The 25,643-nt window shown below is 49.8% G+C and overlaps 1 protein-coding gene across 4 annotated transcripts in view; it reads left to right on the top strand.

Moving 5' to 3' along the window:
• Positions 1-25,643, top strand: part of ARID1A (AT-rich interaction domain 1A) — an 83,316-nt gene that overhangs the window by 44,613 nt on the left and 13,060 nt on the right. For 3 of the 4 annotated variants that reach the window (XM_037379042.1, XM_037379046.1, XM_037379045.1), the window contains 9 exons: positions 852-1,064; positions 1,832-2,293; positions 3,228-3,341; positions 18,705-18,945; positions 19,317-19,406; positions 20,118-20,285; positions 20,900-21,215; positions 22,455-22,600; positions 22,684-22,793. In XM_037379042.1, coding sequence (XP_037234939.1) covers positions 852-1,064; positions 1,832-2,293; positions 3,228-3,341; positions 18,705-18,945; positions 19,317-19,406; positions 20,118-20,285; positions 20,900-21,215; positions 22,455-22,600; positions 22,684-22,793 — 1,860 coding nt within the window. The remainder of the gene's footprint in view (positions 1-851; positions 1,065-1,831; positions 2,294-3,227; positions 3,342-18,704; positions 18,946-19,316; positions 19,407-20,117; positions 20,286-20,899; positions 21,216-22,454; positions 22,601-22,683; positions 22,794-25,643) is intronic. The other variant, XM_037379043.1, reaches the window with a different exon arrangement.

Genomic DNA, 25,643 nt, shown 5'->3' with positions numbered 1-25,643 from the left:
TGCGGGAGCAGGACTGCCGAGGTGGAAAGGTTGTGTTTTGAGCTTTAGAGCTTTTTCAGGAAATTTTATGGACTGTTCTTGTGTCTTGGCTCTGGGCAGGGGTAGCGCAGACTGGGAAGTCCTAGGAAAGTTGCATTTATTCACTCGTCTCATCATGTCTGCTCTAAAACTCAGGGATACAACTTTCAAGGCTGACAAATATTATTATTTTTTTCTGTGCATTTGAAGAAATTTGATTTAGAAACCTTTATTCTACAAAAGGCAGCAGACACAAAGCACGTTAAAAAAAAAAAAAAAAAGGCAGAAATGGAACTTTAGTCTTGAACGCAGTGAATGGCAGCAGCACTGCCCAGGATTACTACATCAGTATTAATTAATTGAAATGTGTAAGTGTAAATCAACAGCCTGTAGTGGTTTGGGAGACCTTGCTGTATGTGAAAGAAGCAGCGTTTCTTGTGAATATTTCAATTTTCAGCCTAAACGTACCTTGTTGTGGAATATCTAGACATTAAACTAGAACCTACTATGGGGAAAAGCTACTTAACACTGATAATTCATCGTTCTTAATGATCCTTCCTCTGCTTCTTTCCTGTACCCTGGCCACGGGAGATATGTCAGCACAAAGTGATGGCTTCTCCTTGGGTTACTTCTTTGTGGGATGTCTGTAGGTTTGGAAGGGCAGCAGGAATCCTGCTGTAATTCAGAAGGGATTTAGCACCTGAGGAGAGACGGGCGAGTTTCTGCCTCTCTGCTCCAACCGTTTAAAGTTTTCTTCTGGGGTTTTTGGGAAGCTGCGAACGATTCCTTGTCCGTAGCTGGATGTACATCATGTGTCGCAACTTGCTTTGCAGCCTTCGAGCCCGATGGATCAGATGGGGAAGATGAGGCCACAGCCATACGGAGGCAACAACCCATACACACAGCAACAGGGACCTCAGGCGGGACCGCAGCAAGGACACGGCTACCCAGGACAGCCCTATGGGCCACAGACTCCCCAGAGATATCCCATGGGAATGCAAAGCAGGACGCAAAGTACAATGGGCAGCATCTCATATGCACAGCAGGTAGAGCACCCGAGCTTCTGTGGTCTCTGTTGGCAGCGGGGCAGGCAGAAGAGCAGCCGAGCGCGGTGCCTCCGGCAGGGATCTCCTTCAGCCAGGTGGGATCGGTCGCTTGGGTAAAATGGCCTTTAGGTACCTGGATCTGTGTGCGATCCATGGACGAGGACCTGGGGATTCCTTGCTTCCAAGAGAGGCGGAGCAGTGAATCAAACAAGGGAAAAATAAGTAGCCAGGGGAGCAGGGTGTCCTTTCCGCTGTGTTCTGTTAAAGACGCGGCTGGTTTTTACAGAAGAAATGACTTGGGGTCGGTTTTGGCTCATTACATGATCCAAGTGGCTCCTGCTGGACTGTTTGCAGGGGTCAAAAGGCTGCCTTTGGTTTCGGTGGGGTTTTTTGTGGTTTTTTTTTTTTTTTTTTCTTGGCTTTTTGTTTTTTTTTTTTCTTGAGCAAGCAGTCTTTCCTTTCGATGTTACAGTCGTTGAATGGTGGTCAGATAGGGATCCCTGAAAACCTAGTTATGGTGCCTATTAAAATTTTGTTACTGCCTAACACTAATAATACTAATATAACAATAATGATAATGATATGTAATAATGTCATACACAAGTGACTTGCTGTTGTCTGGGATGTATCCAGTATATTCCCAGTACACTGCTCTGCACAGGTCCCTGATATTTTACTGGGTTTTTTCCCTCCTTGAGCATAACCTTAACTTTGTGTGTGTATGTAAAAGACCTTCATAACTGGTAGAACTCTGTCTTCTTCTGCAGATGCCTCCTTACGGACAGCAGGGCCCCAGCGCGTATGGGCAGCAAAGCCAGACTCCCTACTACAACCAGCAGAGCCCCCATCCGCAGCAGCAGCAGCCTCCATACTCTCAGCAGCCTCCATCCCAGACCCCTCACGCTCAGCCTTCTTATCAGCAGCAACAACAGCCGCAGTCTCAGCCTCCGCAGCTTCAGGCGTCGCAGCCCGCGTACTCGCAGCAGCAGTCCCAGCCGCCCCATCAGCAGTCCCCCACTCCCTACCCCCCACAGCAGCCCACAGCCCAGCAGCACCAACAGAGCCAGCCGCCCTACTCGCAGCAGCAGGCACAGTCGCCCTACCAGCAGCAGCAGCAGACGCAGCAGGCTGCTTCCTCGGCTCTTTCTCAGCAGTCATCCTCATACCCCCCGTCGCAGCCGCCGCAGCAGCAGTCTGCGTACTCCCAGCAGCGCTTCCCCCCGCCTCAGGTAGGCTGTCTCCAGCTTGCTCTCCTTCTCTAAGGGGTTTGTAAAGAAATCGGGGTGAGTCCCGTCCTTTGTGCCTTAAAGTCGGTTGAACTACGTGTCAGCAAGCCGGAGCGATGGCGGTAACGCATGTGCTGCCTGCTCTGCTGTGTCTAGATCCGTATCTCTTACGGAGAGGTGTTACGGTGGTAATAGGCTCAGCCGTGCTAGCGCGTAAATGCTGCTGGTGAGCAACACCAGGCTGGAGGGTTCTGTAAGGGGATGATTTCTCACGCCGTGCTCTGCAGAAGTTCTCCAGGTGGTCCCCAGAGCTCCCTGCTTCCGCACGACAGCGGAACACAGCGCAGCGACAGGTGGTGGTGGAAGAGTTGACTCTTAGGTATAAATTAGGGAGGAGAAATAAAGCAGCAAGTGGATGGAATTGAAGGTAAAATCATGAAGCAAACTTTTTTTTTTTTGATAATTTGTTTTCCTCAAGGTGTAGTGTTTTAATAGTTGTCTGAAAAGCTGGCTGGGACCTTTCAGCAAACCTTGCAACGCATTTGAAAAGTTGCAGGTTTTGGTTGACTTGCCTGGTTTGTGTAGCGAAGCACTCAGAGGTACCCCGAGATGTTAGAGAAGATCAAGAAGCCAAGTGGGCCGTCTCCCAGGACAGTCCCTGTTCTTCAGGAGCTGTAATAAGGGAAAGCCAGAGAATTACTGTGTTGTCACGGTTTAGGCTGCTGCTCCCAGCGCTCCGTAGCAGCCCGGTGGTGTTTGTCCTCCTGCCGAGCAGTAGGCGTTGCTGGCTTGAGCTCTTTGCTGTCTTCTTGCCTGTTTTGGGCAAATGTCACTGAGGGTCCATCATTCTGTTACATGAGAACATACCCGAGTGATTCCAGCAGAGGCTTTATTTTATTCCCATTTGTGGGTTTTTTGGTGTTTCTTGATGTTGCAGGAGTTATCTCAAGACTCGTTTGGGTCCCAGGCATCATCTGCTCCCTCAATGGCTTCCAGTAAAGGGCAAGAAGATATGAACTTGAACCTTCAGTCCAGACCTTCCAGCCTGCCGGTGAGTGGTGAGCTGATCTGGAAGTGAATGGGGCGAGGGCAATCAGGAGCACAGCAGGATAAATTAGCACTGGTAGTATTCCACATGGAAATGGGAATGATGGAGGCTGCCTGTGCTTTTTACGAAGTCATTAGCTTCTGGCTTCCCACTGGAGATTAAATGTAATTTACAAAAGTAATGGATTTGAGAGTAAAGTTTAACCCTAAATACTCTGGTCTGCACATTCTAGCAAAAAGATTTTTTTTTTTTTTTTTTTTTGAGCTTTTTGTTTGCGGTGCCTAAAGTACTTGGCTGCTGTTAGAGCAGACCTTGACCTTTAGGGGAAAGAGTCTCATTTTTATTTTATTTTCCTGTTCCTTCAGCCCACTGTCGCGCTGGTGGTTAGCAGGCTGGCAGCGTGGTTCCCTTTCTGTGTCACTGGATCCTTACGCTGCTGATATAAGCTTCTTTGGGCCAATCTGACTGAACAGTTGGTGAAAAAGACAAGTTTATTAGTACCTGGAGTGAGGAAGATCAGTCGGAGATGGCTCCTGCCTTGATAGATGGAGAATTATATTTTCTTTTGCATTCTAAACCTGCTTGCTGGCTGTACAGCGCGCAGCTGGGTGTGAGAAGGGTGCCTGGTGCTCCGGTGGATTTTGGACCAGAGTAGTTTAACTTTGGCTTCGTCGAGAAAATGGAGAAGGGTTAAAAGTTTAGATTGGTTTGCACAAGTTGGTCAGTGCCTCTTGACTCGGAGGAAGAGTTTTGAGCTGCCCAGTTCTGATTTTGCTGGTTCCTTGCTCTGTAACCAGTAGGAAGTGAGGGAGCCTGTATTTTTTTTTTTTATTCGACTGTCACTTTTCAAAGCTGCAGTTGCATCGGTCAGGGGAGAGTGAGCTGTGTGTGTAGCGAAGTTATTTTTACTCTCAGCAATGAGAATGGCTTTGTTGTGAGCCCCTTGAAATAATTCATTTGGATTGTGGGTACAAGTTGTCACCCAAAATACAAAGTGATTCTAGTTCTGACCGCCTAATGGGAGTAGTTGTGGGTTGTTTCTTCTTTCTTTCTTTTCTTTTTTTTTTTTCTTCTCCTTTTGGACCCTGATTACAAAGATTTAATTTGTTCTGAGGCCTGGGGAAAAAAAAAAATCCTTTTTTAAATAGCGTGTTTCTTTCCATTCTGCCTTTCCACAAGTTCTTCCGTGTTGACCCATCTTCTGGTGAAGAAGGTAGGAAAAGTGAAGCCACTGAAGTAATTGAAGAAATGGCTCTAGCTGGGAACGGTGGGCAGTCCTGTCCAGTAGCATTGTTGATGGAGCCTTCCCGAATCCTGCCGGTCAGCACCCTCTGACTCGGGTTATGGGCATTAGTTGCTCTCCTCAGCAGAAGCATCTCCTTCTCAGCACCATGTGGGAGTTTGTTTTATACCTCCTAGTTCAATGTGTTTGGCCCCTTTCAAGTTTTCCCTTTTCCCCAGTAGCTATTAAAAAAAAAAAAAAAAAAAAAGATAATCCATCTCTGCCCTAACGAGTGATGGCATCTAGGAACGAGGGAGTTTGATCCAGGTGAAAAGTTTTAAATGTCTGTTGGTATGTCCGTCGGTTTCTGGTCAGATGCTTTGGAGGTTGGCTGAGGAGAAATCCAGGCTGCAAAAAAAGTGTCCCAGCTTTTAGCATTGCTTAGCTATAAAGCTGGCTTCTGTTTCCAAAAGACTGTATAGTCATCTTGTTTTCCTGATTTTATCACCAGATAATTTGCATTTAAGAAATCAAGCAGTCTTTAGCTTACTCAAGCCCAGGGGATTCTCAGCTCTTCCCTTCCTTCATAGGCAAAAATTACAAAAAGAAGCCCCCCCTGCAGAAACTCACCCTTGGTCTGGTAGGTGACACTCCTTGTTGTCTTGTTAGGGTCTCGTAGGACGAGAGCAGCACCACTGTGCCTGAACTGAGAGATGCCCAGGCAGTGATGCTGTGGGACGGTTTAGAGGGAGGACCCCCGAGGTGTGTGGAAGCCCACTTTTTGTTCTAGAGATCAATCTCTTGCCCGCAGTTTGGCCTGGGGATGCTTAGAAGCAGAAGAGCTACGTGGAAGGGTGCCATCAATTTCTTTTTATCTTCCTTATATTGCTCAGTCTGTCTGTTTTTATCCTGCTCGGGAGGATTCAGAGATCCCTGTTTTGCCATGATGTATGACTTACAGAAGTGTAGTTAGTTTGTGGGTTTTTAATTTTTTTGTGGAGTTCCGAGCCCTCCTGCAAGCCTGGGTGGGCACTGTGGAATAGCTCGCTGGGTATCTCAGAACCGGGGCAAATCGTGCCGTGCATCATCTTTAATTAAACACAGATCAGCTCCAGCAAGAAAAGGTGGTTGTGGCTTTTTAAAATTATTGTAAAGTGTTAAATTTCTGTACCCAGTGCCTGTACGAGTCTTTGGCCTTTACCCATGAATATTGTACGTTGACATTAATGCTGGAGTCCTGAGCAGTGAAGGGAGAATGTTTCCTTCGGCTGATCCCGTTGCCTTTGCCGGCGCTGGTGGTCTCCTAGACAGTGACATTGTCAAGTTGTTCAGCTCTTGTGGCTGTGCTAGGTAGGATCTGCCGGAAAAAATGTCACGCTGATCCTTCTGGATGGGGGCCTTCAGGATATCTGCCTGATAATTATTTTTGCGTCACTAACTAAACTTTTTCCTGACGATGTTCCCATACCGAGACTTTTAGCAGCAGAAGAGCCAAATGACGGATTTCTCTGAGGCTTTGTCTGCTCATCTGTAAGTAGCAAAATGTCTGCTCTCCCGTTTCTGCTCGTGTTGAAGCTGCTCTCGCTGAAGTGTTCCTGGTTTGTTGTTCCCATTCTGAAGGGCGTACTGGCTGTATTTTGGGGGACGGTGCCGCTAACCTGAGCTCGCTGATGCCTTTTTCAAAGAGAAGCTCACCCAGGCGAGTGTCCGGGCTGGTGCTCTTCCCCTGGAGCAGGCAAGGTGGAAGAATTTATCGGAAGAATTTGCTGCTTCCCTAGGGAATCGCTGTCAGGATTGCAGTGAAACTAAACTTAGATTGCTATTGTGTATGGGAGAAGTGAAGTGCAGTCTTTTGTGTCTGGGTGTAATAGAGGAATGGTAATCCTTGGTAGGAATCTGTTTCTCCCAGGAGATTCCTTAGTCTCCTCTCCTTCGCAAAAAAATTCTTCCTGGCCAGCCGTATCCAGTTTATTCGGTGTCTTTACCTTTTGAGGCTCGGCTTCTGAGTCTGTAGGGGTTAGATATTTCCGGCTATTAATTACCTTCTGCTTAGCCATGGAAGGCGCTGGTAGCAAGTGTAGGGGAAGCGAATCGGGTGCTGGGACATCCATTTGGGTTTGGATTGCAAATCGGATCTGCTGCAGAGCTTTGTGGAGTTGTTGTGTTTGTGGGGAGGAATTTTGGATCTTGCTATGGAACGTGCAACAGGTTGTTATCTTGCCCCCAGTCTGTCGTGTGGGCTGCCTTGCAGGAGTTGAGTGCAAGTTCCTGATGTCTTTGAGACGCATGAGGTGTAGAGCATGGAGGCAGCAGTTGCCACGCCAGGCTGTGCATTCCTTCCCACCGACAGAAGTTGGGATCCGTGGTGTTAGGACTTCCAGGCAGTTGATAAAGCAAAACGAATTTGATACCAAGATCTACTGGCTTGTGTTGGCTTTTCAGTGGACCTTTTGGGATAGCTTCAGTGAAGTTTTCCTATCTGTGGAAAGCAAAACGTTTGTGCGAGGCACTGTTTGCAGCAGTGCTTCCTTAGGAAAGGTTCTTCGAGGGGTGGGACTCCTGGCTGAGCCAGGAGGATGGATCCTGGTGAGGTTTTGGAGGTTCTAAAATAGCAAGGTCTGAGTTCTCGTTGCAGAGTAACGAAGCAGAGCTGGGGCAGCTTGGACAGAAGTTTCAGAATTCCCGGCTCACAATATCCTTGGTTTGTTTGGGTCAGCGCATAGCCTGAGGGAGAAACCCCATCCGTCTTCTGTTCCGGGCAACTTATTTTTGTCTTGATGTGGAGTGGGAATCCTGTTAATCTCAGTATTTTGTGCTATTGGAAAACTGTTTTGCTTATGCAGCTGCGTGTCGCTTTGGTTCGTCTCTGTGACTTTACATCTGAAAAGCGTCTTGTCAATGGCAGAAAGGAACATAACCACGTGAAAACAAATTCCTGATCCACGTTCAAGTTTTGAATGTGCGTTGTGGTCTTGGGTCTTCGCAGCATGGATTCAGCAAAAGTCGGTTTTGTGGGGAGGGGAGAGGGATGAGGCTGTGGAGTTTGGGCTTGTGCAGGAAGAACCCTTCTGTGAGCATCCTCAGCACTTTGGGGGGGTGTGTTCTTGGATTACCTCTTCCTTTCTTAAGTCAAGTAGTTTCTGAATTTGGACACTGGAGGTTGTCACGGAAGCACTGTTTGGATTTTCCATTCTTACAAAGCGGTCATTTCAGCTTGTCCTCTGCAGGTACTTGATGTGGAATGAAGTCGAGCTCTGTCAGCTGCATCCCCTGACCTGGAAATAATCCATGCAACAGGCTGAAATGCAGTAAAAAACTGTCTCAAAGCTGCCATGGATGGAGAGGGAGATGCAGCCCCAGAAACGAATGTTTTCTTAAAAACTTGAGCTTAAAATTAATCATTTGGACAAATTTTGTCTGTGTGTGGGGAATGAACCTTTTATAGTTGAATCTGCTGGTCACTTCAACCATTCTTTTTTTTTTTTTTTTTTTCTTTTTCCATATGGGACTTCCTGCTTCTGTTTGGTTTGTGTTTGGCCTTTTGAGCTTGTCTTATTGCTCCTTAAGAGAGGGATTAGCGCCGGGTGCATTTCAAAGCGGGGTGGCTGCCTGCTGTGGTGCCTGGGCTTGGCAGCGGAGATGCAGCATCATAAACACAGCAGCACCGGGGGCTCTATACCTGAAACGCTGCTATTGGAGACATCGCTGCGTTCCAGTTCATGCTGATACGAAGTTATGGGAGCTGAAAATGTGGTTTGTTGGTTTTTTTCCCTTCCCCGCCCCCCCCCCCCCCCCGACTGAGGCTCCTCTGCCTAAGCTTTTCTCGGTGTGTGATTGTGCCCATCGTTTCCATGTGGTTTCTTGAGAAGGCTGTGCCTTATTTTGTTTCTTTTAATTCAATTCAATTTTTGTGTTTTGCTAGTAGTGGAGAGCATGGAGCGCTGCTCACACAGCTACCCTAATCTTCCAGCCACTCCAGTGACATATTTCACCCCACTGACCTGCTTCTCAGGGCTACCTAGCTACGTGCCCATGTGGCAATTGCCTCTCCTCCCACCCCTTCCCCTCTGGGTTTGCAGGGAGCTGATCCCAGCCGGTGCCCGGGACGGAGCCCCCCAGCCCGTGCCCATCGCCGGGGCCGGCTGTGGGCTGCAGGGAGCCCTCGCCCCCCCACCCACAGCCCCTCGGTGGGAGCCTGCGCCGCGCTCAGTGCCGGGCGCGTTTCCTGTTTCTATTCTGGTCGCCAGCGGCTCAGCTCTGCTTCCTGCCGGCACGCCTCGCGCCGACTGCCGGACCCCCAGCCCTGCCTTTCCTTAGGAGCGATCGCAGTTACGGACCCCGCTGACAGAGGAGATGGCGACCTCCGTGCCGAGGCAAGCAGGCAGTGGCTCGCCCTGGAGAGGACGGGCTCTTGTTCTCCGGGGCCTGGCCGGAGGGACTAGGCGGGTCAGTGTTGAATCGGGAAATTGCTGGGGGATGACCAGTTCTCCTCCTGGAGCCCGAACAATGGCCTGTGCGCTGTCACACACAGCCCCTGCGGGTACGGAGCCGCTCCGTGTGCCGGAGCTGTGCGGTGCCACCGCGCCAGGTGCCCCACGCTCGGGAACGTGCCTCCCAGGAGCTCCTCGGCGTAAGGCAGGGAAAACCGGTGCTCCTGCCGTCTCTGCTGCCTTCGTGTCCTTGGACACCCTGCAGCACGTGCAGAAGCCTCTCCGATGTCGGGCGTACTGACCTCCATCCTCTCCCCTTTCCATCCCAACGTCACCCTCCCTGCGGTCCCGCACTGGGCAGGGAGCAGCAGCCGTGTTGGCGTGACCTTCATCCTCCGCGTGGAGCGCTTGGAGGGATAAGTAAAGGTGTTGAACTTCAGCTGACGGCGCCGCATGCGTTCGGAAATGCTGCCGCACTGGAGCGTTGGGTTTACAGGCACCGTTTCCCTGTTAACGTCCTTTTGGCACGCTGGATTGACTTCTCTTGGAGAGGTGCGCGGTCATAAATGCCAGGGAGAAAAGTTTCCATGTGGTGCTCAGACGTGGGGCATGGCAGGAGCCCAGGCTGGGTCCCTCCACTCGCTACTCCCGGGGGCTTTGCCCGCACCCCTCTGTGGCACCGTCATCTCAAACCACTCCGGGTAATCGGAGCAGGAGTTGTATAATTGGCTTTTATGATAATTTTGCATCGGGTCTTACCGAGGAAAACAGCAACCTGTATTAAAAAAAAAAAAAAAATGGAAAAAAAATGCATTTCCTGAAATGGCAAGAAGTGACATCTCTAGGAATCGGCTGTTGTGGCCCCCTGACCCTGAGGGTGGCACTGGGTGTAGGTCACCGTCTGGCCCGGGCCAGGTTTCTGTGGGTATGTTCCCTCCTCCCGTGCACGCTCGCGCTCCGAGCCAGGCCGAGAGGAGGATTTCCTCACTGCTTCCCGCATGTGCCTTCTGTTTCCCTGTCCCATCCCGACCGGCGGTGCCTGGGCACAGTGCGGCATTGCAGACAGGTTCTTGATGGGGAGAGGTTTGGGGGCAGCATCGGGGGGCTCAGTCGCTCCGTCACTGCCCCCCCCGCAGGCGTGCTGGGCTTTGGGAAGGAGCTGGCAGCTTCTTCCAGCTTTTTCCCGTGAGAGGTCTGCCAGATTCCCCCCACTCGCAAATACCTGATACCTTAGAAACCTTGTTTTCTCCTAAAATCTTCCTTCCTAATGCTTTTTTAGACAGATTCTGTCACTCTTAATTGTTTCAAAGAGGCTGATGAGAATACGAGGAGCCGAGTTGCTGTAAACCCCAAAGTATTGGCTTGAGCAGGGGCCTTGGTAATTTTTAAAATTATTTCAGACTCTTGCCACTGCCTGTGTGTCTTTGCCCACCCGAACCCGTGCGGTTGGCATGGTGGCACAGTCACATGCTGGGATGACTAAATGCTTCGGAGTCTAAATTGAACACATGGAAGTCGGGAAAGCGCCTTCCAGAGGAAGCACCGCTGGGAACGGGAATATCCTTACGGCTGGTGGTACCCGGGTGGCATCCTGCCTCCAGCGGGATTTGTGCGAGCTGGGCTTTGGCTTCACACTCAGCAGAACGCTTCAGGACCTCTGGGAGGAAAACAAAAGTTCGTTAAAATACATGGGCTGGGGTCTGTCACCCAAGACCCGTCCTGGCACTTGCCTGCCCAGGGCATCATGTCGGACCAGCCTTTGGGAGCGCTGTCCCTGCATCCCCAACGCCTGCGTGCATCCTCCGATTGCGCCTCGTGCCCGGGCTCCTTCCCGCTTCTTTCCTGCGACTTCAGCGTTACTGGTGGAGCTGGAGGTTTTATCCTTCCCCGTGACAACACTGCTGTGGGCAGTAGCTAAAGCGATGCTGCTCTATCAAGCGAAATATCAGCGTTTACCACTGCTGCTGTGAGTGCTTTGTGTTGTAGCAATGCTCAGAGAAACCCAGGAGTACTTTTTAGAAGCTGAGCAGCTTGCAAAGGGTTAAATGGAAACTCTTCTAGAGAGTTTTGCTGCTGCATTTCCTAGGTCCTGCGGAAGAGCTCAGCACCCTGCGCTCCCGAGTGGGAACGCTGGCCTTCCACATGGTGGGTTTTCCCTTCAGCGACATCTTGTTCTGTGGATGAATCAGGTTACTCCTGCTATACTTTGCACTGCAACTACAGCTCCTGAGTCGCTCGTCTCCAAAGACTGAGAATATGAAATTTGTTCATCTGTGCAGTGTTTGGAGGGGGAGGAAGGCCCCCTTGCCCCCCCCCTCCATGTATCTATATTTTTTTTTTTTTAATTTTTAAAAATTTTATTTGGAGGGGGAAAAGAAGGAGGGGTGGCACAGGGTAGGAGCAGTAGATGTGATTAAAGCTCCTGCCGAGTAGATCTGTGGGAGTGGAGTATCGACCTCTGAAAAATCAATGGCTGCTGCGGTAGCAGCGCTGGCTGTTTTGCAAGGTCTCCCTGTTGCAGGAATGTAGTAAAGCCAGCAGCGCTTCCCTCACTCGTCTTCCCTTTTTATTCCATACCCGCTTTCTGCCAAACGACCGGACTCACCTCGATTTACTGAGGTGGATTAGAACAGCAGCTTATTTTCACAATCGGAGTAAAATTTCTTGTGCGAGGCTGAGCCCCTCCTCCCGACAGCCGCCTTTCCGAATGCTCTTTTTTCCTGCAGTGCAGCTAGAGCAGCAGCTTCTACCAGTTTGTCTAAAGCCAGCCTGGAAGAATGAGCTTTTCAGCTTCTTTTTTTGAGCCAGGAAACTGCACAAATCTCTCCTGCCTGGTCTAGTCCCCATCTTAGGTTTGTAATTGTCTGCGCTGATGCCTGAGAGCAGCTTAAACCCCTCCTAAGAGAAGGGAATATGGACTCTGCCTAGCAGAGGCGAAAGCCTCCGTAGCGTTACCTTCCTCATCCTGGTTTTAGTGGGCAGGTGTTTTTCGCTTGAAGTAGTAAAATTCCAGCGTTTTTTTTTTTTCCTTTAGGCAAGGACTGCTTGGGTGAGCAAGTGGCACGTAACGGGACTCGAGGGTCCTGTTGCACGCTTGGTTTTGGAACCAGGACCTTGGGGTTTTCTCTGAAGGAGCTTGCTGCAGCGCCTAGGAACTGTCGAGTTTCTCGTCACTGACGTGTGGTCCTTGCTCAGGTCAGAGGCTGAGCTTCCAGGGATGTTCCGAGGGGCCAGATCCAGTGGTTTCATTGCATCCCTTGGTTCCTTCTGATTGCTGATCTTGTCCCGTTTTGAGGGGGGATTAGAAGAGAAGAGGCAAGGCCATAAACTTGAAAAGCTTTCATAAAATACAGAAGCGAACTGTGCAGCTCGTGCTGGCGTGGCAGCACTCTCCCTTCTGGGCGTACTTGTGCCAGGAGAAAGTCACCATCCCCCGTTAAACTAAACCCAAACTTTTCAGGGGTAAGAGGGAAGAGCTGTGTGGCAGTGGAGGATGTGGCCGAGGGGACCCCACTGGTGTCACCAGGCTTTGCTCATATTTGCTTAGTCTTTAGTCATCTTGGGTAGCTTGGGAATGTGGATGAACGTGCTTCCCACACGTGGATGACTGCAAAATCAGTAACAGGTAAACTGGCAGCTTAAGAATACATATTTTTGGGTTTTACCCCACTCCTCCCAAAGCGTGACAGGGTACAGAGCAGACAGAGCAGAGTGTTAGTTGGCAGCACCTTTTGCTTCACTTTAAATTCCAGAAATATTCTAGATGTGGCGAGAGGTTTTATTGGAGAGACATCCCACACTCATCCCTCCTCCTCCTCCTCCCCCTTGCCTCTTGCCCAGCCCATATGTGCACCAAGAACAATGGTCACCAAGAACAATGGTCACCCAGAAGGTGCCTTTGGCGCCATGGAGATGGACTCGTTACCTCCTGTGCCACAGCTGATGGTAGGAGAGCAGGGTGAGAGGGGTGGTGGTCTTGCCCCAGGACCACTTGTATGGTTCTGGGGTAGGGCAGGACGTGGAAGTCTGCTTTGGTTTTGGAGCGTGGTGATGGAAGGTCTTTGTGTTTTCCCCACCCGGGTGCCGAGCAAGCCTGCGGCTGCTGCCAGCGCTGGAGCCAGTGCTTGGTGGGTTTCATGGTGGCGGTGGCGTGTGCTGGTGGGGTTTTTTTGGTCAGAATTTTAAAGTGGGGTGGTTGAAATCGAGCTGGTGGTGATGCAGGGACTGTGGGAGCGTGGACCCTTTCCGGTGTGCCTCCGGTAGGCTAGACCAGCTTGGAGACTGGAGAACTCCCGTTCCCTTTGATTTGTCAGCAAGAAAAAACTTTGGAGACGGTAGATCATGTCTCTGTCTAGATGAAAAGTATCTGCTGGATGGCTGCTGTAGCTTAACTTGTGTTCCTCAGCTCCAGCTCCTGGTTTCCGCTGGGGAAGGGGTCAGAGGAGGTGAGCGGGAAGGCGGTGGCAGGCTGCAGAGCCCTTTCCAGACCCTTCCATCCCTTCTGTGGAAATCCCAAGCCAGCTTTGCAAGGTGCCTTCTTGGATGTCATGTGAATCTGTAAACCTGGTGTAAATGGAGCACGGTGAGGTTTCCAGGCCGCTTTGTGTTAGGAGATGGAGCGCTTTGGGAAGCAGAAGATGCGGGGTTCAGCTGTCTTGCAGGAGGAGGAATGGGTCCGTCCATTTCCCCCAAACAGCAGGAGATCCGGGCTTGCCCGTCAGCTGTGTCACTTGTGTCGTAGAGAGGACTGAGGTATTTTGGATGTGGAAATAAAGGGGAAGGAAAGCACAAGCTTGTGATTTTTTTTAAGTGTTGGTAGTTCTTGAAAGTGTGGAAAAGAAGCTGTCGTAGGAGGGGGCAGGTCTTTCAGTTCGTCAAAAGCGATGAAGAGGCTCTTTCCCTTTCAGAAAGAATTGGGGAATGAATTTGGCCGTTTTGGCTGGTCTTGCTTGTAAGTGTCTTTATGGAGACAACTGGCCTTACAGAATTCATAAGCTCTACCACACGCTCGTCTCTGGATCGCAATTTCCTTGAGTGCTATCTAGCGATCTGATCGTGCCTACGGTCCTTGCAGCCTGACGGCGCTGCTCCCCGCGTGCGCTGCGGCTGGGATGGGCAGGGGAGCAGCAGAGCCAGGCTGCAGTCCCCGGCAAAGAGAGATCCATTTGCTTTCTGGTCAGTCTTCCTGCTCTTCCCCACCCGTGGGATGGGCCAGAGTGGAGCCTTGGATCTCTTCTCCTCTGTGGTTTCGTTACCTTGATCTGAAGTATTTCATGTTGTTTCATCTTGATGTTTGTTTAACAAACGAGCTGGTATCAGATGGCGAAATGGTGGTTCCTCCTTTCGTATAAAAGAAACCTTGCTGCTTCCAGCATCAACTAACCCGGTGTTGGTCGTGCCAGGACTTGCAACCTTTTCCTGGCGAGAGATGAACTCCCCTGCCCCCTCCTTTGGGTACCAGATTGTGTGATTCCAGGCATGGGTTTGTTGTGGCGTGAAAAAGGAGGTGTTAGCTGCTGAGCCCTTGTTTGTCAGCAGCACTGACAAACCCGTGCTGGCATCGGCGAGGCTTGGGCAACCAGTCGCAGCTGGAACGGTTATCGTTTCAGGGTCCCCGTGGGCTTCCGCTATCAGGTCACATCCCAAAATAACACTGGGCAGTATTTCAAGTGAAGAAACTCAGGCTTTGGGGCTGCAGCCAGCCTGGAGTGTGAGATTCTGTGCGAAATAGTTGGAATCCCTCCAGCATTTTTGATCTGCATGGCAGATGAGCAATAAAATGCATTAAAAAAAAAAAAACAAAAACCAAAAAACAAACCAAAACAAAAAAAAAAAAAACGAAAAAAACCAACCACATTGGAAACACGTGAGGAAATTCTCCAGACCCTGACGTTTCCTTCAAGTTGGCAGAGTTACTGCTGTCGAGCCTCACCTCCTGTCTCGGCTCGATTGGCGGGAGGAGGGAAGGGGGGAGCCCTTCTCCCGGCGCTGCCGTGCCTTTCCAGGTCTCCTCCCGATGCTCCACCGGAGGCAAATAAAACCTCGCTGGCCCCTCTCCTCTTGGGCTCGATCCAGAACCCGCTGACGGCAGCAGGTCTCCATTATATCAACGAGGTTTTTTGTTTTTTTTTAAAGGCTTCTCTTTACAGCCATCCTTAAACGGTCTGGAGAGAGATGGAGATATATTTTATTTTATTTTTTTTTCCCCACCCAGGTTTGTAGTGCACTGGAGGAAATGGGGTGTCAGAGCTTGGGGGGTCCTTTAGGTTTAGTTAAAAAAAACAAAACAAAACAAAAAAAAACCCCAAAAAAACCCAACCCAACAACCAACCCCAGGCTCTGTGCCTTGATGGTTAGCATCCTGTGAAAATAATTTGGTGGGTGGAAAACAGCTCCCTACTGATGAGCTGCTTGTGCTTCGGCATTCCAGCCCCTTCTCCCCTTCCCCTGGCAGGAGTCTCCCTTTGGAGAAATGTCCTGCTGAGGAACGCGCCCAGAAAATGCTGCAGCGTTGGGAAATGACTTTTATTGTTGGAATTCATAAAACCTCCGAATGTTACGAAAACCATAAAATTTCTCCAAAAGAAAACACTTTATGAGTGACTTGATTTTGATGGTCCTGTTTCAATTTGTGTCCTAACACCCCAGAAAGGTTGATCTGTAATTTGCTTTTCATTGATTTAAAGTGGTGATTTGGGGGTCGGGTCCACAGCCTCCTAGCTAAAGGCTGGCTTTTCCCGGCGGCGAGGTCCGTCACGGCATGCCAGCGGCGCGGAGGGACCTCGTTCGCCCATCGAAAGCAGCCCTATGCTAACCTGCTTAATTAAAACTGAGTGTTTTCAGTGACTGGCAGTACTTTAGGTTAAGCTTTGGTGCGTCGGCAAGGTTGAAGACATTGGCTTGAAAGTGAGTTCTTGAGTTATTCAGGAGTTCATGTTAAAAACTGTTGGAAAGTGGCTTCGTTTTATGTCTTGCAGGTTATTTTCATGCCTGGCACCGCCGAGTCCTGTCCTCTTAGTCTGCCCAGTTCACACGTGAATGTTGCAGGCAGTATATCCTCGGATCCCGGGGGCAAACCTTCTGCGTGTCCCTTACACCCCTGATAAAGGGAGGAAACTTGCATGTTTCTCCTCGTACACTTGCTCTGTATCTGTCCTTTCGTGCCAGTATTTTGCCTCAGGTGTATATTTATAATGTGCTTTTTTGCCTTTAGGCATAAAAAAATCTCTCCTCTGAGCAGCAGTGGGCTTTGCTCCCCTGGTGTGGGGGTTCGGCTGCTCCGAAACGCTGGACCCACGCGGGCTCTTGGGGTTTTACAGCTGGAAAGGGTTTGGGTCTCCAGCTTCACGTCAGTGGTGATGGAAATAGTGCTTGGATGCGTTTGACGATTCAGTCTACAAGTACCTGAATGCATTTAAGGGAAATACCGGCATTTCCATCCAGTTTTAGGTTGGACTGAGTTGGCTTCTGGGCATCCTGATCCCTTTGCTGGCTCTAGAGGGGACTCTGGGTGTGTGTGTTGTGCCGGTGGCTGGAGGCGGCTGCAGTGAGTCTCGGGAAGACGAGTGTTTGCTCTTGTTTGTGTTGGTCGATGCTTTTTTGATGCAAGACATTGGAAATACTCTCCCTTTACTTCCACTTCAGATGGTTTCTGCAGTAGGAATGTGGCGTTTGCCAGCACTGTCGGGGGGGGGGGGGGGGGAACCCAAGGAGCTGCAGCAAGGAGCAGCGCTTTTGATGTTACCGTAGGAAGGTAGTGAAAATTGCAAGAGATCTTAGACATTATTTTTAGGCTTTTTTCTGCAGTTTTTTAGTTTGCATTGAAATAAAGTGGTTTGGTTTTTTTTTTGTTTTTGTTTTTTTTTTTTTTTTTTTTTTTCCTCCTCGGGAAGATAATACTTCAGCAGTAAGCCAAACGTACCTCTGAGGCTGGCGTGCAGGAAACGTTCTCTCAAACAGAAACAGCAATGGGAGGAAGGACATGCTATGTGCCAAAGCCACCCCACCAAGCGCCTGGCGTTTCCAGCTCAAACGCAGCGTTTGCCAGCGTGTTAGAAGCATTTTGATCCAATCCCACTGTTAACAGAGCGAAGATCGCCCTGCTGCAGCAGGCAGCGGAATGCAGCGCAGCCGGTGCCCAGCTCTCCCCTTTGTCCTTCTGAATGTCATTGTCCAACAAGTGTGATGAGGTGCTCGGATATCTCCTGGGTCTTATTTTTATTCTTCCGTAACTCGAGTTTTCTACTTCCTAGGATGCGGTGACGTACTGTTCTCCAGCTTAGATGACGGGGACGTGCTGTCAGAACCTTGTCACCCATCACCTGGCAGCCAGGTGTTGCGGAGCGATAGAGCCCTTGCTCGCTTCTGAAGGCTGATAAGTGTGTGGTGTCTTGTGTCCGAGGTCCTTTGGCGCTGCACAGAGCTGGGAAAACGTTACCTGAACTGCTGCTAAACAAGGCATCATCCAGGCGGTGTAAATGAGACCTGGGCATCCAAGTTAGTGATCAGTTGGCTCAGCCGTTCGGCGTGGCATTTGAAATGAGATCGGCTCTGTCGGTGCTGGTCAGCTGGGCTCTGTGCGGAGCGAGCTGATCTGAAATGCCTTCAGGGCTCAGCCTGGAGCACTCCTGAGCCAGGGCTGATTGCTCGGGAAGACTTGGAAAGGCAAGGTGAAGTCCTGGTAAGCTTTGGTCTGCTCCGCCTGCTGGGATCCTCTGAATCTCTGGCAAGAGATTTTATCTAATCACTGGAATAGCTGGAACATCCCAGCTTTCTGCTCAAATGTGCCAGCACTTACTCTGTCTTGTCATTTACTTACAAATTTACTCCAGGCCAAGCTTGAATGGTTGGTACACCTGGGTATCAATCAGCCAGTACAAAAAAAACCCCAAAAAAACCCCCCACAACAATACAAACAGTATTGGATCTGCGCATCATCTTCTTGGAAGCATCCCTGGTTTTCAGACTTGGCAGCCGATTTTTGGTGCTGGCCCTTTGCAGTTGCTGCTGTGGCCATTGGAGTTTTTGACTTTTGGAGGCGCTTTTTGCTTCTTCAGGGTGGATGCATGTGGTAGGAAGCCTTGCCTTCAAGAAAAGCTGAACTTTGCAGGCTGATGGCTGTAACTGCTAATTTTTGCTGTCTTTGAAGAAAGGGAAGTGGGAACCCTGAAGAGTATTTTATGGTTTTCTTTTAAATCTCTGTTTAGTTTGTTTTTATCCATCTCAAGTGAGTAGTTTCCCAGCTCATATGAGGTTTATGAATTAATTATGGTGAGGCAGGAGTTTTCTGTCTTTCAGAGGCTGAGCCACATTTCTCTTCCAAGCTATGGTCACACGGACTGTCTCCTCTATTTGCCATTTTATGTGTATGGGTGATGCATTCTTTAATTTCTCGCCTCTAAAGTGAACTGAAAGGAGCAAGTAGGAAAACGAGCAAGTTGTTTGGACCATCAGCCAGCACTTGGCAAACCAGCTAGGGAACTCTTGGGTTCAGAGGCAGGCAGCAGGGTAAGATGCATTTGGTGGTTACCTCCGTCTGCAGCAGCCTTCGTTACTGGCAATAACAGGAGCAGGGTTCATTGATTTCTATTTGTAGTATGCCTGAGGGAGAAATGCACTCTTTCTTAGCGGTACGTGAGAGAACAGTCCCATGTCTTTTTTTTTTTATTTTATTTTTTTTTATTTTTGCCTGATCTGTTTCTCTGTGTATTGCAGGACCTGTCTGGTTCAATAGATGATCTGCCCATGGGTACAGAAGGAGCCCTGAGTCCTGGAGTAAGCACATCAGGGATTTCCAGCAGTCAAGGAGAGCAGAGTAACCCAGCTCAGTCTCCTTTCTCTCCACATACCTCTCCTCACCTGCCAGGCATCAGAGGACCCTCCCCATCCCCAGTTGGATCTCCAGCTAGTGTTGCTCAGTCCCGCTCTGGTCCACTTTCACCTGCCGCAGTACCAGGTAACGCGCCTGGGCACGTGCCCGTCTCTTGGTGGGGCTACCTCGTGCAGCAGGGGGGCAAGCCACCATGGCCAATGGGGAGAAACTGGCCAGCGCTGGTACTGTGTGGTTATTGAGGTCCTGGAGCTCGTTTGTTTGTTTAAAACGTCTGTAACTCTTAAAGGATGCAGTAAGATGAGTGGGGTGGCTGGTAAACCAGCAGTGTCATTTTGCTGGGTTAATGTGACTGATCTTGCTTTTGTTTTTCTTTGCCGTGGCTAGCGTAGCCTTCTCCTGAAGTTGTTTGGAGTTCTGGTATTTAATACTCTTTGCGTCCTGGGTTTTGTGGTATGCAATTTTCATAATGAACCACTCTCCTTTTTGCGGTGTAGGCAATCAGATGCCACCCCGACCGCCCAGTGGCCAGTCGGACAGTATCATGCATCCTTCCATGAACCAGTCAAGCATAGCGCAAGATCGAGGTGTGTGACACGAGTTAAAAGATTTGTAATTGTGAAGCTATACATGTAACTAAAAATTACCTGGCCTGATGGTGTGCATTCTGTGGTGAGATAGCATTTAAAAGCTACCCCGGGTTTATAAGCTGCAAACGTTCAGGCACTTTGCAGTAAATTCAACTGTTGCTGGTTGGTTTGCCTCTTGATGTTCCATCCAGCCTAGTGTTTTGGCTTGTAAAGTGTTTTCTCTGGCTTTTGACACTGTTTGGGGTGAGTGTGGCTTGTCCAAGGTCCATGACCTTAAGCTTCAAAACGAGGGGTGCCTGCAACAACATTGCATGCCTTTTTCCCCTAGGAGAGTAAGGTTAGTGTGGGGGAAAATCCACATAAAATTCTGGTTCTTGTGGCTGAAGGTATATAGTTGTCACCCTGAGAAAACAAACAGGCAAACAAAACCCAAGAAGCTGCCCCTAGGATCTGCAGAGTCGTGCTGTCTACTCCTGTGAAACTGAGGAGGGTTTTTTTTTCTGGTTAAAACAGGAAATTGGATCCGTTATCTTAGCAGATAACACCGGCTCCTTAATAGCAACCACTGTAAAATCTGTCTAGGCTGTTGCTGAAAGGATTTTTGTTAGTGGGTCCCGGGGGCTGCTGTTACCTAAGAACATGTGTGTCCAGTGGCACCTCTGGATAGTTTGCACTAGTAACCATCTGCTTTGCTCCCTGGGTGACCAGGTTACATGCAGAGGAATCCTCAGATGCCCCAGTACAGCTCACCCCAGCCTGGCTCAGCCTTATCTCCCCGTCAGTCTTCTGGAGGACAGATGCACGCTGGAATGGGGCCGTACCAGCAGAACTCCATGGGAAGCTACGGACCCCAGGGTGGGCAGTACGGACCTCAAGGTGAGGCATGGTCAGCTCCTGGAGGTGGGAACTGAGCTCGGCAAATGCAAAAGGCTTCTCAGTTGTAACATCTTGTCTTTGATAAACTTGTTTTATTTGTCCCTTCGTCACGTGTGGGTAGTACAAACGAGCACGTTCCTTGTGAGCCGAGGGGAACTGCGCTTCGTTCGTGCTGAGACGGGCGAAACACTGCATTGCTTTCAGGGCTAGTTGTACGGCTAAATGTAGGATCCTTCCTCCTCGTTTAAAAAGATGTAGGTCATGCATCCAGAAGAAGAGCTGGTTCTCTTTAAAGGGCTAGAAAATTGAGTTGGTTTATGTTTTGGAAAGGGTTAATGAGTTTTTTACATCCTGTCCTGGACCATTTAGCTCGATTTGCTCAGCTGAGGTTTGGGAGAGTTTCAGGCAGTTTTTGAATCGATGTTGTTACTTGGCTATGTCAAAACACATTTTACGTGGCTTATATCCAAGTACTTTGACTTTTTGTTGAGGTGTTAACACTCCCCCTCATCTCTGTTAGTGATCTTTAAATATTTGCTGATAGAAGATTTTTATGGTGATTCATAAACTAACTAGTTGAATGATGTTGTCTTCCCCTTTTTTTATCTCCTCAGGAGGTTATCCCAGGCAGCCAAACTACAATGCTATGTCCAATGCCAACTACCCCAGTCCAGGAATGGGAGGAAGCATGAATCCCATGGGAGCAGGGAGCCAGATGCACGGGCAGACCGGTGTGCCACCGTACAGCGGGCTTCCCCCCGGCAGGATGAGCCACGCAGCCATGGGGAACAGACCTTACGGACCGAACATGGCGAATATGCCACCTCAGGTGGGGACAGGGATGTGCCCCCCACCGGGCGGCATGAATCGTAAAGCACAAGAAGCGGCCGCCGCCGCCATGCATGCTGCTGCCAACTCCATCCAGAACAGGTAAGGAAGGAGGGAGGTTGCCCCTGGGCTCTGTTGGTCCCCTCCCCATGTCAGCTCTGGGTTTCAGAGCAGCGGGTGGAGTAACCCAAATCTGGGGCAACGCTGACCGTACACTTCTGAGAAGGTTTGCCCTTCTCGGAGGCTTTTTCGTCAATCTTTGAGTGTTAAGAAAGTTCAGTGCATAAAGCTCGGAGAGGCAGTGTGGGGGAATGCATCACTAATGATGTGCGTAGGGAATTTTTAATATTTGTAGGTGAAATCTATTTAACTCTGAGGTCCCTTCCGTTGTTTTTGGTTTTTTGGTCGTCTGTATTACGTGAGTGATTCCGAAGACACTGCGTGTGTGGCAGAGCCCGTAAATGTAGCAGGCAGCCACCCAGCTGCGCTTGTCTGAACCCAGGCATCGCTTGTCCAGTCTGACGAACTTCTGCCTTTTAGGGCTTTGATGAGCAGCTGCGGGAAAGGGAGCTGGAATTCAGCACTGAACTTCCCAACCATTTTCTGTGGCTGGGTTTTGGTTTTTATTGCCCGTCTCAGAATAGGTGTGTGTGGCCTGCCAGAATGCCATGAGAGCCATGAACTTGTTTATAAATCAAGTTCCCCCACTAAAGCTGTTGGAGATGTTTGTTGTCTGCCTGGGCATTGAAGGGCTGCTCCTGCGATCTGCTGCCCAGAGCTCAGGTTCCCAAACACCAGTACAGACGTCAACGCCCGCACCTCTTGAGGAACAAGCTGGAGGAGCGGTTGTCTGTGAGGTTTTCTGATGCACGTACGCTAACATAGCTCGTATGGGTAGCACAAAGGAAAGAGATGAAGAAGAATTGTTGAATGTGGCTGGAGCACTGTTCGTCTGCGCAAATAACAGATTCTCACTTAAATGCAAAGGGCTGCAGTGTTTGCAGAGCGGTTCTTCCCCAAAAAGGCAACTTAACAGCTGCAAGGAAGTTCACTTTGGGGATGTAGTAGGGCAAGACTAAGGGTGAAAACGTTCAGAGCTGAGGGCCCTCTTTCAAAATGGTTTGCATCCCCTTTCCTTTTGAGAATGGGGGCTCCAGGGTAGTTAAGCCATAGAAGAGCACCTCGTCCTTGCTCTTTTGCTGGAAAAGTGAGCTGGAGAAAGTCCCTTCCCTGCTTCCTTTGTGCAGAAGGTTTCTTTAGGCAAACCTCCTTCCTTAGAAGGACGAAATCTTAATACTTAGTGTTTGGAGTAAGCGGCTGTTTCTTCTTTGCTTTCTCCAGGCCTCCTGGTTATCCCAACATGAATCAAGGGGGAATGATGGGCACTGGACCTCCTTACGGGCAGGGAATTAACAGTATGGCTGGCATGATAAACCCCCAGGGCCCACCCTATCCGATGGGTGGGAATATGGCTAACAACTCTGCAGGTAAGCCAGTGCTGACTGTTGGGTGTTGATTTCATTGTACTGGGTTGAAAAGCGGTGTTAACGATCCTCTTTTAACTCCCTAGGGATGGCAGCAAGCCCTGAAATGATGGGTCTTGGGGACGTCAAATTAACGCCTGCAACTAAAATGAACAATAAGGCAGATGGGGCACCAAAAGCAGAATCCAAGTCAAAGGTAAAATGTTTTGGGTTTTGTTTTTAACGACTCCCACCCTCTTCAGCATCCAGGGAAATAAAGCCATTGCATATTAACTTGGGTTGAACAGCACGTCTACCTTGTAGTGAGTGTGGTTCCTGAGAGGAACCCAGTCGGATTTGTCCTCCTTGCCCTGAACAGACCTCTTGTTAGCATGGTTGTCCTTGTAGTTCACGATCCCACTACTGCTTGCGGCCGTGGTTCTAACTCAGGAGTGCGGCAAGTTGAGTGGAGTGTGCTCTTTTGGGATGTGTTACATTTTGGAGTGTAATTAAAGTAAGGCTCGAGTGTGGGTGTGTGTGAGAGGAGGCTCTGGCTATCTTTGCCATAAACCGCTAAATACCCACGTGTGTTAATAACTGTTCTTGAGGAGCCTGAACTGTGCCACCCATCCACTCCAGGGACGCGCTAGCCCTCCGTAAGGCCAGGAAAGGGACTTTTCTGATCAGAATTCACACATCCTCCCTTGTTTGACTCCCAAGTTCAAGCCTCTATCTAGAATTTCTAGCCGATGTCTGGCACACCTCATTTATATGTTCTTATTTCAGTTGTGGGCTAGCCTTGCCTTTCTTAACAGGGGGGAAGGTACTTGGACAGATGCACCTTTTAGGTCAGCCTTATCCAAGTCCAGATCCTGTGAGTAGCCAGTTAGACTGTTCCTTGAATCGGAAGTGTAAAGACCGTGTAGTGGAAGTGCTCAGATTCAACGCGAGTTATGCTTGATGGGTCCAGCCCTGGCTGTGCTTTAACTGTGCCAGTGGTTCCAAGAGGAGAATTCAAGAGAATGGATTGAGAGCGGCCCTGAGGAGGACTTGGGGGAACTGGTGGATGAGAAGCTCAGCCTGGCCCGGCAGCGTGGGCTGGCAGCCCAGCAAGCCACCCGTGCCCTGGGCTGCTGCATCCCCAGCGGCGTGGCCGGCAGCTGGAGGGAGGGGATTCTGCCCCTCTGCCCCGCTCTGCTGAGACCCCCCTGCAGCGCTGGGTCCAGCTCTGGGCCCCAGCATAAGGACACGGAGCCGCTGGAGCGGGGCCAGAGGCCACGAGGATGCTCAGAGGGCTGGAGCATCGCTCCTGTGCGGGCGGGCTGGGAGTGGGGCTGTCCAGCCTGGGGCAGGGAAACCTCCGGGGAGACCCTCGAGCAGCTTCCAGTACCTAAAGCAGCCGACAAGAAAGCTGGAGAGGGGCTTTTTACAAGTGCCTGTAGCGACAGGATGAGGGGGGGTGGCTTTACACTGAAAGAGGGTAGATTTAGATGAGATACTAGGGATAAATTCTTCCCTGTGAGGGTGCTGAGGCGCTGGCCCAGGCTGCCCCGAGCAGCTGTGGGTGCCCCGTCCCTGGCAGTGCCCAAGGCCAGGCTGGACAGGGCTGGGAGCACCCTGGGCTGGTGGGGGGTGTCCCTGCCCGGGGCAGGGGGCTGCAGCTGGGTGGGCTTGAAGGTCCCTTCCAACCCAAACCCTTCTGTGATTCTGTGCTTTATCAGGAGAATTCAAACAACTGAGGGTTTTATTTCTGGGATTCATAAACTGTTCAGAAATGAAGGGGAGCATTTCCCAGTCCTTCGGGAGTAATCAATTTCACTTGCAAAACAATTTACTATTAGGAATTATCACCTGCCACAGTGAAACTGCCAAAAGAAGTGTAAACAAACCTGAGTGTGCTTCTGGTGTAGGCTTGGAGCTAGTCAGTTATCACCTCTCGGCTGGGAGGTGGTACACTAAAGTGTTACAGTTGTTTCACAAACAAATCTCTTACTAATCCTGTACTAAAGCCAGAAGAGGGAGGCAAACAAGTTCTCCAGGGAGTGTTTTTCTTTGCATTACTGCTACCAGTTTCAAAAGAACCACCAAAAAAGCAGCTTCTGAGCCTGTAGTCTCCTCTTTTGCTACTTGAAGGAAAAAAATGCTCTGCGAGTTTGATACGTGTACCACCAGCGGTCTGCAGGAAGACTCAGAGGATCTCTTACTTCTGCTCATGTGTTCTGGCATCTGCCTATTTATGACAAACAAGGACTTGAATGCTCGTGGGCTGGGAGATGCCAGAAGCTACAAATAAGGGTTGTTCTGTCCTCTTGGTCTGCGCTGTTTGAGGATTATCTCATGTGCTAACGAATACACACAGCCTTGGGCGCAGGGGTTCATCTAGAACATCATCGTTCCTGCCTTTACTCCAAGTGTATGTGATCCAGGGGGTGAAAGACAAAATAACACGCTCATGCGTTACACCAGAAGACTTGGAGGAAGCAAGGCACGAGGCAGGACCCTCAGGTTTTGCCTCTTAAGTAGACACCGGGACAATTCACTGAACCAGATGTGTAGGAACTAGTGTGTGATACTTGTACTTCGTAATTGTAAACGTGTTTTCCAAATTCTGGTGATGCCTTCCTGGATCCTGATACACCAGTGGTAGCAAACCAGTACGGGAGCTCGCGTCGCCTCTGGGTAGCCGGATATTTCTGCACTTGTCAGTGAATAGGCAAGGGAAGAGAGATGGTCTTTGGGGGGGACCACACATTTGTCAAACAGGTGTCTCTGGTCTTTATTTTTCCTTGAGGCATGTTCATTTTTATTCCTTTTCAGTGTTTAGTGTCAGTTTAACCTGGCATCTACCGTTTGGGTAAGAGAAGAGAGTAACCAGAGAGCAGTATTCACCCTGGCCGAGTGCAGCAGCCATGGAGAATCTCATGTGCAGTTGAATGTGATGTTTTCTCACATATTTAGCAAATAAGCCCACAAAGCATGTCTCAGAGATGGCTCTCTGCAAAGTCTCCTTGAGGATGGTTTGGTTTCTTTAGCATTCCTGAAACCTTTTGCTTATTAAAAATATATA

This window comes from Falco rusticolus, chromosome 3, assembly GCF_015220075.1.
Source record: "Falco rusticolus isolate bFalRus1 chromosome 3, bFalRus1.pri, whole genome shotgun sequence".
NCBI lineage: Eukaryota > Metazoa > Chordata > Aves > Falconiformes > Falconidae > Falco > Falco rusticolus.
The sequence above is the reverse complement of the archived record's forward strand: the minus strand, read 5'-3'. Positions and strand labels throughout refer to the sequence as shown.